The sequence below is a fragment of the Triticum dicoccoides genome, chromosome 5B, assembly GCF_002162155.2.
Source record: "Triticum dicoccoides isolate Atlit2015 ecotype Zavitan chromosome 5B, WEW_v2.0, whole genome shotgun sequence".
Lineage (NCBI taxonomy): Eukaryota > Viridiplantae > Streptophyta > Magnoliopsida > Poales > Poaceae > Triticum > Triticum dicoccoides.
The window spans coordinates 304,129,806-304,146,275 of NC_041389.1; the positions used below are offsets into that span (position 1 = coordinate 304,129,806).

General features: G+C 47.5%; 1 protein-coding gene across 1 annotated transcript; it reads left to right on the top strand.

The window, feature by feature from the left end:
- The first annotated feature begins 8,375 nt into the window (after positions 1–8,375).
- LOC119308584 (uncharacterized protein At4g37920-like) lies at positions 8,376–13,899 on the top strand. The gene is made up of 6 exons (XM_037584714.1): positions 8,376–8,651; positions 9,083–9,360; positions 9,733–9,898; positions 10,371–10,612; positions 11,972–12,159; positions 13,445–13,899. The coding sequence occupies exons 1-6, from the start codon at positions 8,489–8,491 to the stop codon at positions 13,659–13,661; spliced, it is 1,254 nt and encodes a 417-aa protein (XP_037440611.1). The 5' UTR covers positions 8,376–8,488; the 3' UTR covers positions 13,662–13,899.
- Positions 13,900–16,470: the final 2,571 nt, after the last annotated feature.

Below are 16,470 nucleotides of genomic sequence, written 5' to 3' on the forward strand. Positions count from 1 at the left end.
AGTAATGCAGCACCTGTTTCCGGAAAGGGTTTAAACCCGTGATCGAGCAGTATGATGGAATGACAGACCCTGTCATCTGGATTGAGGATTTTCTTCTCCAAATTCACATGGCTCGTGGAGATGACCTCCACGCCATTGAATACCTTCCCCTAAAGTTGAAGGGACCAGCACGACACTGGTTGAATAGCCTCCCAGAGAACTCTATTGGGAGCTGGGAAGACTTAAAAGATGCTTTCCGGGCCAACTTTCAGGGCACCTATGTCCGGCCACCAGACGCTGATAACCTAAGTCACATAGTCCAACAGCCTGGAGAGTCAACCCGCAAACTTTGGAATCGGTTCCTCATCAAAAAGAACTAGATCTTGGACTGTCCAGACACCGAAGCCTTAGCGGCCTTTAAACACAATGTCCGTGATGAATGGCTCGCCCGACACCTCGGGCAAGAAAAGCCGAAAACCATGGCATCCCTGACAACACTTATGACCCGCTTCTGCGCGGGCGAAGATAGCTGGCTAGCTCGTAGAAGCAACAGTTCCAGCAACCCCGGCACCTCTCAGGCCAGGGACGGCAATGGAAGGCCACGCCGCAATAAAACAAGCGCCGGAACAATAGCGACGACGCAGAAGACATGACAGTCAATGCCGGATTCAGCGGTTCCAAACTCGGTCAGTGGAAGAAACCTTTCAAAGGCAACAGGGAAGGTCCATCTAATTTGGACAAAATCCTCGAGAGGCCCTGTCAGATTCATGGCACCCCCGACAAGCCTACCAACCACACCAATAGAAATTGATGGGTTTTTAAATAGGCCGATAAGTTAAATACCGAACACATGGGGAAGGGACCTCCAAGAGAGGACGACGATGAGCCCCGTCAGCTAAATACCGAGGGTCAGAAGCAGTTTCCCCCGAAGTAAAAATAGTGAACATGATCTATGTCACGCACATACCCAAAAGGGAGCACAAGCACGCACTAAGGGACGTCTACGCCGTAGAGCCTGTCGCCCCAAAATTCAACCCATGGTCGGCTTGTCCGATCACCTTCGATTGTAGAGAACAGCCAACCAGTATCCGTCATGGGGCTTCGGCCGCCTGGTACTTGATCCTATCATTGACAGATACCATCTTACTAGAGTCCTCATGGACGGCGACATCAGTCTTAACTTGATCTATCAAGACACTGTCTGCAAAATGGGCATCGACCCGTCAAGAATCAAGCCTAGTAACACTACCTTTAAATGAGTGATACCCGGCGTGGAGGCCCGTTGTACGGGCTCATTAACACTAGAAGTGGTATTCGGCTCGCCAGACAACTTCCGTAGCGAAGAACTGATCTTTGATATCGTCCCTTTTCGCAGTGGCTATCACGCACTGCTCGGACGAACCGCCTTCGCCCGCTTTAATGCGGCCCGACACTATGCTTATTTGAAGCTTAAAATGCCCGAACCACGTGGCATCATCACAGTTAATGGAAATATGGAGCGCTCCCTCCGTACTGAAGAGCACACCGCGGCCCTAGCAGCCGAGGTGCATTGCGGCCTTATCAAGTCGAACAATTCATCGGCCATCAAGACCAGTGACATTGCTAAAAGAGTCCGGTCCGCACCTCATGGAGATAGTACGGTGGACCCGGACCTCGAATAGCAGTCCAGCCTCCGCCGACTGCCCCATAAGGCCATGTCATATGTACAACGCGTACATAACTACACACTTAAAATACCTTGGGTAACGTCGGAGGCACACTGCATAAAAGGTTCATACTATGGTTCGACCCTATTCGGACCTCACATACCTTTTCTTTCTTTCTTTCACTGCAGGTTCATTTGAAAACCTACCAGTTGTATGGTTGCATGAGGGCTTCCTCCTTGGCCCCTCTTCTTATTTACAGACAACCATCTAATCCTCCTCTCAAAGGATTCACTACTAAGGAGAAACATCGCAGACGTGCAGCAGGGCACTATTGGGATCTTCAAACCACTATTTTTAGGCCATGTGTAAACCTTTTCCATATGTAAATCTTTGGCATGTAACATGACCTCAATACTCATGGCATTATCTGTCAAAACATGTCTCGGCGTATTAATAAGGATATAAAGGAAGCAGATGATCACCACTTTTTGTTCGGTACTCATGTTATACTATCATATGTATCCCCTCCTTACTTCTGACTGACATATGTGCTTTAGCCCGGCCTTCATGTTGGGGGCTGTATTCGGCCTTGCACATTCTAAAGTCCGAACAACTATAGGGGACTCTTCGGCGTCCCGGATATTGCATTATATGCATCGGTCCTGATTCATGTCTTTGGTCCATAGTTGGGTTGCCCGGCTCCTGTGCTTACCACCTTACGTTCCGCTAGTTTGGCTAAGGTAGTAAAGGGATAACTACTCGATTGTATTTCTGGTTTGTCCGCTTAAGTACCTCAGTAGAGAAAGCCAAAAATCGACCGTCATGATAAGCGAGAGCTGGTCAACGATCCGGTGACTTAGTGTTATACTACAAGTCATTAGCGATTCTTGCCATGTCACATGAGGGGCTGAGCTTCGACCAGACATGTTGCAAAGGCACCGTACTCCAGATGACCACACAATGCAACAGGGGTTAGTACTTAGTCCCACCAATGGACTCCTATGGTTAAGTGAAGGTAATAAAGCCGCATAGTCTGATTGCCTAGTTCACCTCGCGGACACCTCCTCTATGGACCAAGATGTTGGATAAAGTGCGGTCATGCATTCATGAACACCCCTGTAATATTTACATGGGGGCAAAAGCCGACGACTGGCAACCTTCAGAAATATAAACAATAAACGGCCGCACAGGAGGATAAATTGACACAAAAGGCGCAATCATAGTGCGGATTCATAACATAGTTTCTTCCACCCGAATACATCTAATCAAACATAACATCCTTTGAACACTGGCCCTCTACTATTCGAGCCCCTTCTAGGACATCTTCAAAGTACCTCTCCGGCTTCCGATGATCTTTGCCCTCAGACGGACCTACGGTCACCACTTCGGTGGCCTTCATCTTCGCCCATTGCATCTTGACGCGGGCGAAGGCCATCCGAGCACCTTCTATGCTGGCCGACCGCTTTATGGCGTCGATCCAAGGACGCGCGTTGACAAGCCGCTTCACGAGGCCGAAGTAACTATTGGGCATGGGTTCGGCTGGCCAAAGTTGGACTATTATATCCTTCATGGCCAAACCGGCCACCCTATGCAGCTCGGTCAGCTGCTTCAGCTGGTCGATCAGAGGCGTCGGATGCTCCGGCGCGAGATACTGTGACCAAAACAGCTTCTCTGTCGAGCTCCCCTCCCGGGCTCGGAAGAACTGTGCGGCGTCAGCAACACTCCTCGCAAGATCCGCAAACGTGTCTGGAGAACTCCAAACTCGGGTCAGCAAGATATACCTCTTACTTCCAAATTTACTCTGTAGAAGAAAGGCCTTACCAGCCGCTATCTGCCTTGTTTGCTGGATCGCCCCACGAGTGCTCTAGGACTCAACCCGAGCATCTTTGGCATCCTGGAGAGCCTTGGCAAGTTTGGATGCTTGGTCAGAAGTCTTCTGCTACAAGGTTTCGCACTTGGTGATGGCATCCTTGAGCTCTTGATCGACTTCGGCCACCCGAGCTTCATGTTGGCAGCGGCTGTCTTATTCGCCTCTGCCTTCTCCTTTGCTTGGGCAAGCGCACCTTTGAGGGACTCAACCTCGGTTGCGCCAACTGTGATCATAATCACAAAATTCAACGAGTTAAAAGACTCACTATACGTATCACTTCTGATATATAACTTCTGCATACCTTGCGTCTCCTTGAACCGCTTGTTGATGCGGTCGAGCTCCTCATCGGCCACTCACAGCTTTTGATTAAGCTCGGAAACCTCCGCGGCCTGGGTGGTAGCCGCCAACATGGATGCTTGTTACACACATTAGCATAGTATATTAATGTCCGACTTGTCATGTGATCTCCTTTCCGGATTGTTCTAATCCGGACAGAGTCTCAGGGGCTATTGTCTATGCACGAGTTCATCCTTTCATTTTGTTGAGAAACGTTCATCCTTTCATATGAAAAGTCTTTTAGAGGATTATGTCGCATACCTCGAAGCCCGTTAGTAGGCTGTTGAAGGCTTCATTCAGTCCGCTTTTTGCAGACTGAACCTTCTCCATAACCGCACCCATCAGGGCACGATGCTACTCCATGATGGAAGCACGTTGCAGCGCTTCATCCAGAGCATGAGCAGCCTCTAGGTTAATGGAGGCCGCTGATGGAGCTGGTGCTCCTCCCCCCTCTCTCGAAGGGGCTGTGCATCCCTTCCCGGAGCTGCATTGGCCTCCGAAATGGTGTGCGGTGGGGGCCCGGACTGATGGGGCTCCCCGTTGTTGTTGGTCATGGGGGTTGCCTCCCCCAGGTCTTCGGCGACCGAGGTGTCAACCTCAGGCGCCTTCTCGACGGCCTCGTCCGCCCCTCCTCGGCCAGGAGAAGTCCTTCGGGACAACACCTTGGTGTCCTCCATGGCAGTAGGCGAGGGGGCTCGCGATGACGCGTCGCTCTCCTCCTGCTCAGGCGGCAGGGAGTTCCCCTCCGACGAGGGGGTGTTTGGAATCTCATAGGAAGGGCTGAAAAATAAATAATAATATTACTTACATAACGGAGGTAGGTAAGCGGAAACCAAACAGTAAAGATTACTTACGATTCGGCCAGGGGCTTCACCCTGGGAGGTCTTTGGGGGATGTGTTCGGACTCTGAGTCCGAACTGACCGAAAGGGTTATCTTCCCCCTCTTCGGCGCCACCCCCTCTGGGTCTTCGGAGGCCGTCCTCTTCTTCTTCCTCCCCTTGCGGGGGAATCACTTTCCACCTCCTCCTCCTCCTCTTCTTCCTCGTCTCCCTCATGAGAGGAGACAATCTCGATCTCTCCGGACAATGTCCAAAGGGCCTCTGCGACGGGGGCCGCCCTTGGGCTGCTTGCCCTTCTTCTTGCGGTGCCTGATAGGGCACTGCGACCAGCATCTATGTCAGCTGGGGAGTGGTTGGGCCCTCTGGCAGCGGAGCCGGACTGTCAATCTGCCCTGCCTTTGCTGTCCAGCCCTGTAAGGAAGGGAGCTGATAAGATTTCTATTGATTGAAGCATTGACCGAATAGGTCTTCGGAAAAGTTAGTAATTACCTCTGAGTCCGGATTCTCGATGTTGAGCCTGGTGTCCTCGGTCTTCATGGGCCAGCTCTTCTGGGCCTTGAAGAGCAGCTTTCATATATCTTCGTGCGTAGTGTCGAAGAAGCGCTTCAGGTTCCGTGGCTCCTCCGGATTGAACTCCCACATGGGGGAGGCCCGGCGTTGGCATGGGATGACGCGGCGGAAGAGCATGATCTCCACCACATTTGTGAGGCCGATGTTTTTGCCTAGCACGTTGGTGATGGGCTTCTGCAGCATCTGCACCTCCGTCTGGGACCCCCAATCGAGTCCCTTAGCGGTCCACGAGGTGAGCCTCGTGGGGGGTCCGGATCTGAACTCCGAAATTGCCACCCAGTTGGCACGGCGAGGTTCGATGATGTAGAACCACTCCCGCTGCCAGACCTTGACGGTTTCGATGAAAGCCCCCTTGGGCCATGTGGTGTTGGGAAACTTGCTTACCATGGCCCTGCCGCAGTCCGCATGCTGTCCGTCGACCACCTTCGACTTTAGATTGAAGACTTTAAGCCATAGGCCGAAGTGTGGCAGGATGCGGAGCAGAGCCTCACACACGGCGATGAACGTCGATATGTGGAGGAAAGAATTTGGGGCTAGATCATGGAAATCTAGCCCGTAGTAGAACATAAGGCCGCAGACGAAAGGGTGGATGGGAAACCCTAGCCCCGTGAGGAAATGGGGGAGGAGGTCAACCCTTTCGCCGGGCGCCGTAGTGGGGATGACTTGGTCCTTGTCGGGAAGCATGTGTGCAATGGTCGCAGACAAGTACCCCCCGCTCCGGAGTTCCTTCACGTCCTTCTCAGTGACGGAGGAGGCCTCCCACTTGCCCTTGGAGCCTGACCCAGCCATGGCTGGAGAGGGTGGTGGCGGTGAGGAAGATGGGATCTTTTTTGGCACTTGAGCTTGAGAGATTGGAAAACAGGGGCTAAGGAAGGCGCGGGGAAGAAAGGAGGAATCTTTACCCTCTTATAGGCAGTGAAAATGACAATTGTCCCCCCACTTAAGCCTTAAACCTCGCCCATTCCCAATGAGAGCGTGCGCCAGGAGCGGTTGGGTTACCCAAATCTCATTGATGAGAATCCCGTAATAAGTGGGCACGATCTCTGTTTTGACAAGACGGGCCAAGGGGGCTCGACCCCGAAACACGAAACGGGGATGTGAAAACGATTCAAAACACCGAAGCGTCAAGTGTGACGCTTCACCGAAAAAAGTTGTTAGTAAATACACTATTCCTATTTTTATATTTTGCCTTCGTGGCTAAGGGTTGTATTAATTATACAGAGCCAGATATAGTTCTTTTATAAGGGAAAGCTGATGTATGGAATTCAAGGAGAGGAACCCGCCTCGCAATGCCAAAGACAACCTGCATGCCGAACACGTCGTCATTGAAGACTGGTTCAGGGGCTACTGAGGGAGTCCTGGACTGGGGGGTCCTCGGGCGTCCGGCCTATTCAATATGGGCCGGACTGATGGGCTGTGAAGATAAAGGAAGAAGACCACCTCCCGTGTCCGGTTAGGGCTCCTGTATGCGTGAACGACAAGATTAGGTGTTCGGATAGGCTATTTCCTTTCTCTGTAAACCAACTATGTACAACCCTAGGCCCCTCCGTTGTCTATATAAACTGAAGGGTTTAGACCGGAGGCAGAATCATAATATTCACAGGCTAGACAAGCTAGGGTTTAGCCATTACGATCTCGAGGTAGATCAACTCTTGTAACCCCTATACTCATCGAATACAATCAAGCAGGACGTAGGGTTTTACCTCCTTTAAGAGGGCCCGAACCTGGGTAAACATTGTGTTCCTTCGTCCATCGTTACCATCGATCCTTAGACACACAGCTTGGGCCCCCTACCCGAGATCTGCCGGTTTTGACACCGATAGGCGTCCTCACGAGGAAGGCGACACCCGCGGGCGCCGCTGCCGCCGGTGCCAAAGCGCAAAGCTTTCGCTAAAATCTGCACCTGCACAATGAGGCATCTTGAGCCAGAACCATGACAAAGACCAGACCACCAATCCAGGTCTAGGCAACGCCACCTCCGTCGGAAGTGCACAAGCCAGGACCACCCACCACCAGACCCCTTGTGGCCCACACGACCAAGAGGCACAACCACCAACATCGCCACGACGAAGCCCGCCGGAGAGCCGCCTAGTAGCCCGACATCCAGAGCCGCCGCCCCGACATCCGATATCAAACCTCACACCGACGCCACAACGTGCAACCACCACCAACCAGGACGGGAAGCAAGCACCTCCCCCCAACCCACGAGACCCCACCATGCCGGTAGAACAAGAGAGAGGCTGAAGTCGGCGTACCGGCTGCCCGGCAAAGATGCCCCGGGCCATGCACGAAGGCTACGTGCCGACAGGCACCACCGGAGGGGGCATTGACCAGCGCCCCATCAGATTTGGCAACTCTAGATCTGGACAGGGGGTTGTCCAGCCGCCCGGATAGCCTCGGCCACGCCAGCCATCGTCGCCTTCGGCACCCTCATGATGCGTCAAACCACCAACGCCACCAGTTGTGGGCCGCCAACTTGTCATCATCGCGAGGATCGCACACCCATGGGAGAGCATGCACCACCCGTCCACCGGCGCCCCAACCCACCGAAACGAAGCCAACCAGCCAAGACGCCATTGGGCGGGAGCCACTACCATCACGCCGCCAACCCCCACCGGCCAACAAACCATGTAGAGAGGCTGCCCGCGTCCCAAGTCGCCCTCGGCCCGTGCCGCTGGTGGGCAGAGCAGCAGCCGCCACCGCCGCGCCAGCACGCCCCCTCCTCCCCGACGCCCAACCCGTCGCGCCATTAATGCGACCACGCCATGACCACGCAACCGCGCCGCAACGCCGCCTCGCCCTGGGTCAGCGAAGCACCCTGATCCAGACGCGTCGGTCTGCCCCAAAGCCGCTGGGAGGGGGAACGAGAAGGCCTCGCCGGCGCCGGCTAGGCTTCGCTCGGTCGCGCCCTCTCGCGGCGGCGAGGACGGAGGAGGGGGCGGAAAAGGGAGCTGGTGGCGGTGCGCTAGGGTTCCTCCCTGTCGCCTGGCGGGAGTGATGCAGGAGGGTGGGGGAAAAGTCCATAACAATTCTCGCTCTTGAGTAATACTCCCTCAGTAAATAAGCAAATATAAACATAAACATATAAGACATGAAAGACTTGTAACAAAAGAAGAAATGAGCACGTGTATGCAGTTCCCGCTCAACCTTATCTTCACCACCGCATACTCCCTCTCCCTTCTCACAAACAAATTTAGGAAGAAAAGCTCACCCGAGACAACCGGGAGTAGAGAGCTTCGGACGAGGAGATGGCCTGCTGGTTGGGGGCAGCCTGCAGAGTGGCGGCAGCGGGGGTCTTGCGGTCTGAGCGGCAACGACTCAGCCTTCCTCTAGCACTGACGGCGGCAAAGAGGGCCAGCGTCTTGGAGCAGCAACGAGAGGAAGCAGCCGGCAGCGCTCGCGCTGTCCAAGGTTAGCGACGACGAGGCCCTCTTCATACCCTCTCTTTCTCTAACGACGAGGCGACTTGGACGCTTTCTTCTTGTCCAGGATGGCTGTATTTAATTGTTCTGCAATTACACAGGTCCCTATTGGGGACGATTAATTGTGTTTCGACTAAAATTTCTTAAACAGATGCCCCGCATGTTTACAATCTTCTGATATGTCTTGATAATGTGATTTACTGATACAAATTGATGTTATTTTCAGTAGGGGACATATGTGAAATTTAGTTTTTCAATTGCAACAGTTATAGTTTGAACATGGAATGCTTCTTCACAAGAAGTTTCAAGTGTAATTCTGCAGTGCTAATTTTGTTATCCAAGATTATGTAATTGCCTGCGCGCGCATCCACTTTGTGTACCTTGCAAAAGTGTTTCTTATATTTTGAGTTACTACTGCAGGGTGTGTGGCGAGCCCAACTACTACTAAGGTGACAGATAACCAAATGGAGAGTGAAGTCGCAATGGGCTACACGATGACCCAAATCTGTGATAGGTTTATTGAGTTCTTCATGCATGAGAAGCCAGAAACAAAGGACTGGAGAAAAGTATTGGTTTTCAGAGAGGAGTGGCAAAGATACAGACCACACTTCTACAAGCGCTGCCAAGTGTGTATAGATGTGGAAACTGATACTTCTGTGAAGCAAAAGTTGATTGTACTCGCTAGAAAAGTAAAGAAGGTATGCTCTTTTAACAGAGCAAAAATAGTCTTTATTATACTCGCTAGAAAAGTAAAGACGGTATGCTCTTTTTTTAACAGAGCAAAAGTAGTCTTTCTTTTTTTTGCAAGAGCAAAAATAGTCTTTATGACCGGCCTCAACTATGAGCCAACTATGTTCTTATTTGATTTATCCATGCATCCTTGCCAATTTAATTCTGTTTTAAAAAACATTATATTCCTCAAGATAATTGTTTAGCCATCAATTTTGGAAACATCATATATTTGGATTACATAATGATATTGTTAGGTAGGTGCGCCATAGTCAATCAAGAGAAGTGTTCATGTGCATTGTAGTTTTCTGAACCCTCTTGTTTGCAATTAATTTTCTTAGATCGATGATGAAATAGAGACGCACATGGAACTCTTCACAGAGCTCAGAGAGAATCCCACTGATATCAACGCTATTGTTGCGAGACGAAGAAAGGATTTCACTGGGGACTTCTTCCGCAATCTTAATTTTCTTGTAAATGCTTACAATGGCCTTGATGAGCGAGATGGTAACTTTCTACCTTAACAGTTCTTGGCTCACGAACTGTATTTATTTTATTGTATTCTTATAATTTGAATATTGAGCCAACCAGTCACTAACACATATAAAGATATACAATATTATAGAGGTTACTGAAACAGACCCACCAATGGGTTTTATGTCGTTCTTGAGAACTTGCAGCACGATCTCTGTTTTAAACAGTCAGAAAAGTAAATGAAAAAGAACCTGATGATGCATTTATTTATTTATTTATTAGAAGCTATGGCTACATTAAGTCTATTTATAATGCTTTGGCTGGTCATTTAATTCATCCAGACAATCTATTCTATCGAGAATATGTGTCATGTATATCACTTTGTTGTTCTGTGAACAGATGATGAACTGTGTCTACTTCACTTCAGTTCTAGTCACATTATTATAATGCATCATGGTCTTATTTTTCTTATCTGCGCTTTTTTTTTCTTGCCCAAATTATGCAGCAATTGCCAGGCTTGGGGCCAAGTGTCTATCTGCAATTCATGCATATGATTGCACACTGCAGCAGTTGGACATTGATTCTGCTCAATCAAAATTTGATGATATATTGAATTCTTCTTCACTAGATGATGCCTGTGACAAGATAAAAGGATTAGCTAAGGCTAAAGAACTTGACTCATCTTTAGTTCTTCTGATTAATAGAGCCTGGGCTGCTGCAAAAGACTCTAAAACTATGAAGAACAAGGTTGGTCTAAGTGAAAATTTAACATTTTTGTACAGGTTATCTATGTTTAATAATGATTTCATGCTACATATATATACTTGCCAACTAAAGCTGTGTGAACACAATATGAAGCACTTTAATCCATCAGGCATTATGCTGATTTTCCCACTATTTACCACCCTACACCATCGAGGCAAGTAATATAGCTTGTTATTTATGCTTGAAAGTAGTGAGACAGTAAGTAATAAAACACTAGTACTATCTTATTTATGTTTATGAAATATAAAAAATAGCACTTCCGCCTATACTTCCACCACGTTTACATTTTTAAAAAGTTAATGGATACATGACATTTACCTTCTCGTTGAGTTCTTCAATTTCCTAAAATTTATTGAAGTATATCTGGATTGCCCAACCTTCTCCATCACTTTAGACTTTTGGTACTACTGGTTGGTGCATGAAACTTAATATGGTATCAAAACCAAGAGGTCTTCGTTTCAAGTCTCGGTTTTCAGCATTGGAAAAAAAAGCTTGCCCTCTTTCTTCCACGTTTAGGCCTTAACGAGCCCCACGTGGGAGAGGGGGTGTTGAAGTATATGTGCATTGCCTAACCTTGAATGAAACTTAATAAAACTAGATGATTCCCCGGGTGTTCCTGCGGAAACACTGAGAGACATGTAGCCATGAAATATTGTTATTGTACCACAATGAAAATTGCGTCAAGTTAACAACTTAATAGCTCGAGGAATTTTGACAATAAACTAAATTAAATTCTTTAATGACAAATACATGTCAGATTAATATATGGTATTCCTCTCTTTCATTTTCTTAGACCCATCTCGAAAAAATCTTGAAGCAATGTAGAGTTTTCCAAGAAAATTTGCTTCAGTATTTGGGAATAAAGGACGTGCCATCCAATACTTCTATAATTGCAATGTCATGACTCACGGCAGGGACGAAGCTGAAAAAATAATTAATGGGGTCAGCTTTACATTAATGGTGTCAACTTCACAAATTAGCAAGGATTTGTGTTAATTTAGTGAAGTATTTCAAAATCCGCTGGTCTCAGCTGACAACAGTGGTAATACTTGAGCTTCGTCCCTGGCTCGCGGTCTACATAATTTGCTTCTCATACACAATAATGTCATAAGATTTCCAAATTTGTATTAGTCGCATTCTACTTTCAGTCACATATTAGATTTGCCGGATCACTAAGATGTTTGTATGAATTTAAGAACTGGTTCTGTTACATATCAACTTTGAGCTTAGTATTTATCTGTTGTAGTTATTGTTGTTATGTTTTTGACTAAGCAACATTTACAAAATATTATTAGCCAAAACTTGCAGAGAATGTGTGTTTACACTCATTGTGTGGCATAGGTCAAGGATATAATGTATCATATTTATACAACTGCAAAGGAAAGCCTCAAAATCATCTCACCTCCAGAGATGAAACTTCTGAAGTACCTACTGAATATTGAAGATCCCGAAGAGAGATTTGCTGCTCTCGCGTCTGCTTTCTCGCCAGGAGATGAGCACGAAGTCAAGGATGAAGATGCTCTTTACACGTAAGTAACTATTTAGGAAGATACTTATGTAAAAGTTCATCGATTCATTGGCTGCAACATCTTTATTTTTTTGAAGAAAGGCAAAAGGCTTGCCTTTACATTAATTAAGTAGGGGAAGAAACAAGGTTCAGTACAGACCTCTCACTGAGCACACCGGCGAGAGGGAAAACCCACTGAAGAGAAATTCATAGAGAGCCTGTACACAAACACCATCGAGAAACAGAAACCTGAAAATCCTCATGGGAATTACTCTCCCGGTATCATGAAGCTCAAATGCTTTGCGCCATCCTTTTGTCATAGGCATGACTCTTCCTTGAGTTGCGACAGAATGGTCGGGTCTCAACATGGCGGAACGACACGAGCATTCCACTCATTCCAAATCTGCTCAGAGATCAACATGGCAAGGGTCCCCATGCCCGGTCGCGTCGTATTGCTTGGCCGAACCAAGAGAGCCCACCACTCTTTAGCCGATGGGGAAGTATGCCAACCCTTGGGGTGAATGTCATGGATGCCTAGCCAGGAAAGCGCCAACTTCCATATTCCGACAGTGACTCTGCAACATCATTTTGTCCATGCAGTATAATATGTTTGCATATTTATTGCGTCGGATGCATCTAGTTTTTCTTGTCCATTCGTTATGTCATAAGTATTTGAGTTGATTGGAGTAGTCAATTGGAAATGCTGATTCTATGACTTCAAAATAAGGATCCATTGGCCTTAGCATGCTCCACTGAACTACTTACTATATACTGACATGTAAGCATTGAGCTGACTTGTCTAATTTCCACCCCCATAAAAAATGTTGCCATGGGGATGTATGAAGTTGATAGAAACTTTTTAATATGTTCAGACTGAACTATTGTCTATCAAATTTTAATGTGAGAGTTATATTTACAGAAACCACACTTCATAATTCTTGCCTAATTAGTCATTGTTTAGGATTGAATGAGAGCTACATTGTACCTTTGGGTTCCTGCTTATCCAGAAAAAAACAAGGATTTGACAATGAATGCTAAATGGGCCTGGATAATATTATGTTGACCTTATGTTGAATGCTAAATGGGCCAGGATAATATATGACAGAAATAATGCGAGGAATTTAATTACATGAAAAATACTGGAGAATGTATGTTGTTACGTCTTGAGCTAGGCACCACAAACTGCTCGCTATGAGGGTGCCAATGTTTTGTTACAATAAATGTCGGTTCATGTAACTTTAAGGTGCTTATCATAATCTCTGTGCATTTTACCCGGACCTGCTAAACAGACATCATCGTTTATGCAGAACTCCCAACGAACTGCACAAGTGGATTAAAATGGTGCTCGATTCGTACCATCTCAACAAGGAGGAGACGGATTTCATGGATGCCAGAAGGATGAGCGACCCGGTTATCATCCAGCGATTAATTCTTCTCAAAGAGACGGTCGAGGAAGAATACATGAAGCAATACATAAACCCTGAGGACCAAGAATCAGAAGACAGGGAAGAACCAGAATTTTGAGCCTGCAACACCCATGAATCGGTGATGTTTGTAGAAGATAAGATGTTTTGTAGGTTGCTAGGGCTAGTATTGGTCTTATGAAGTTACAGCCTTACAGAGAGATAGTTAGGTTGGTACCATGTAGCAAGTTAAGGTTTAGCTAGAACTTATGTTTTTTCATTACACTGATTACATGTTCGTATGCGATACAAGCAATAGCAATCTTCGGTGCATGCAGTCAATATTTCATCATCTTTTAGAGCAAGTGTGTCATTAGAAATCATTGCTGTGAAAATTGCTGGTTTAGATTCCTGTGGTTACTACTAGGTGTGTTAGAATAAAACTGAGGCACACCGTCGATCCTCCGAGGACCAAGCAATCACACGATCACGACACCGAGATTTGTTAACGAGGTTCACCGATATGGCTACATCCCCGGGGCCTGACTATGGGCGCTCCTCTCCATGACATCATTACAATACCGCACCCGGTCACTCTGGACGCCGGCACATGCCGCCGGCTTCCCTTGCGCTCCGGTGCTATTATGTTGGCATAGGTTACATCATGTGTCTACCCCCGCTATATATGAGAGGCCTAGGATACAAGTGTCCTACTAGGACACGACTCCATATCCTATATAAACACAATACAACTACAAGTTCAATTGTAACCTATCTTGTACACTATATTCGACACAACTCCAACAAACTCCACCTTGACGAATATACTCCACCATCCCTAGATTTGTCCATACGTCAAACTTCCATGTACATTGGACTTGAGCTTATCCCATGAGTATCGCTGCTACTCCAAAGACTTCATGTGACTCCACCTACAACTTGTAGTCCCTTCTTTTCTTGACCACAGTCAATACTCGAGCAAAATTAAGTTCCTTGTTACTCTAGTTTGTGCTCCCAACTTTCAGAGTATCCGTCCAACGCCATCACACACTAATCACTGACCTGCGTGAAAGTGAACAACTCACATATTGGATGCCACACATAAGAGTTATCTGAACTCAACATCACCGCTTCTTTCTTGACCGCCTGTCTGAAACTTGAAGGAATTTCACCATTGCTTGTAGTCATCCCGTGTAAGACAATGAATTTGGGGGAACCAGCTCAACCCTCTAGGGGTGGCTTATCTCGTATATATAATGGGTGAGTTACAACTGGTACAATATACGTACACAAATACAGAAGCTATACATAGTCTAACACCCTCCCTCAATCTTAGCCACTTTCTAAAGAACTGAGAAGGGTAAGATTGCGCCTACATGCCTCGAACTATGGTAGAGGCAATGGCTTAGTGAAGATGTCTGCATGTTGATCCTTAGAAGAGATGAACTTGATCTGGAGTTGCTTCTGTGACACACGTTCCCGTACAAAGTGATAGTCAACTTCAATGTGTTTCGTTCGGGCATGGAATACCGGATTCACAGAAAGGTATGTAGCACCGATGTTATCACACCAAAGGATAAGAGGCTGCGGTTGGGACATACCCAACTCCTGAAGCAAAGACTGCACCAAGATAATCTCTGCAGTAGCATTAGCCACAACCTTATACTCAGCTTCAGTACTACTACGCGAGACAGTGGCCTATTTCCGAGCACTCCAGGCGATCAAATTAGAGCCAAAGAACACAGCATAGCTCCCCGTGGATTGCCTGTCATCTGGACTGCCAGCCCAATCCGCATCAGAATATGCCGAGAAAACCCGAGAGTGAGTCGGCCGAATATGCATCCCAAAAGACACTGTGAACTGAACATAACGCAGTATGCGCTTAACAGCAACCCAACGAGTGTCTCAAGGAGCCTAAAGATACTGACAAACCCTGTTGACATCATAAGAAATATCTGGTCTCGTGATCGTCAAGTACTGGAGACCACCAACAATACTCCTGTACTCTGTGGCATCCACAGAAGACAGAAGCTCACCATCAACAACAGTGATCTTGTCGGTGGACGACATGGGTGTAGTGATCGGTTTGCACTTAAGCATCCCAGCTTGCTGCAATAAATCCAAGGAGTACTTTTTCTACGTCATAACAAGACCATCAACATGAGAAGTAACTTCAACCCCAAGAAAGTAGTGAAGCTTCCCAAGATCTTTGACAGCAAAATCAACATCAAGAGAGCGAACAAGAGCATCAGCAGCAGACTGAGAGGAACTGACTAGAATAATATCATCCACATAGACCAAAAGATACATAGTGACCTCTAGCTTCTGTAGAAGAAATAATGAGGAGTCAGCAGTAGACGACACAAGCCCATGAGCACGAAGAGTTGAGGCAAGACGAGCATGCCAGGCACGAGGAGCTTGCTTCAGACCATAGAGTGCTTTGGTGAGACGACTGATGTGATCAGGACGGTCAGGATCAGAAAAACCAGGCGGCTGTCGCATATAAACCTCTTCCTCCAAGAAACCATGAAGAAAGGCATTCTGCACATCAAGATGACGAACAGACCAACCTCGAGTGACGGCAAGAGAAAGAAGAAGCCGAATGGTAGTAGGCTTGACGACGAGACTGAAGGTATCCTCATAATCAAGACCATAGCGCTGCCGAAATCCTCTGGCAACAAGGCACGCTTTATAACACTCAATAGACCCATCCGAGTGCTTCTTCACTTTGAACACCCACTTAGAGTCAATAACATTAACCCGCAGTGGGGGGGTAACAAGAGTCCATGTCTTGTTGCGAAGAAGAGCATGATATTCCTGCTCCATAGCCTCTCGCCAGTGAGGAATGCGCATGGCGGCCTGATACGAGCGGGGCTCAGAAGACGGATCCGCAACAGCAGCGGCCAGACATGTCGCCAACCAAGCAACTG

What these genes read in the sequence shown, in the direction of transcription:
- LOC119308584 (XM_037584714.1), top strand. Translation starts at nt 8,489, where the DNA reads ATGGCCTGCTGGTTGGGGGCAGCCTGCAGAGTGGCGGCAGCGGGGGTC. An exon ending in TCGCTAGAAAAGTAAAGAAG is followed by an intron (nt 9,361 to 9,732) that starts GTATGCTCTTTT and finishes TAATTTTCTTAG; the next exon opens with ATCGATGATGAAATAGAGAC. An exon ending in GATGAAGATGCTCTTTACAC is followed by an intron (nt 12,160 to 13,444) that starts GTAAGTAACTAT and finishes TCGTTTATGCAG; the next exon opens with AACTCCCAACGAACTGCACA.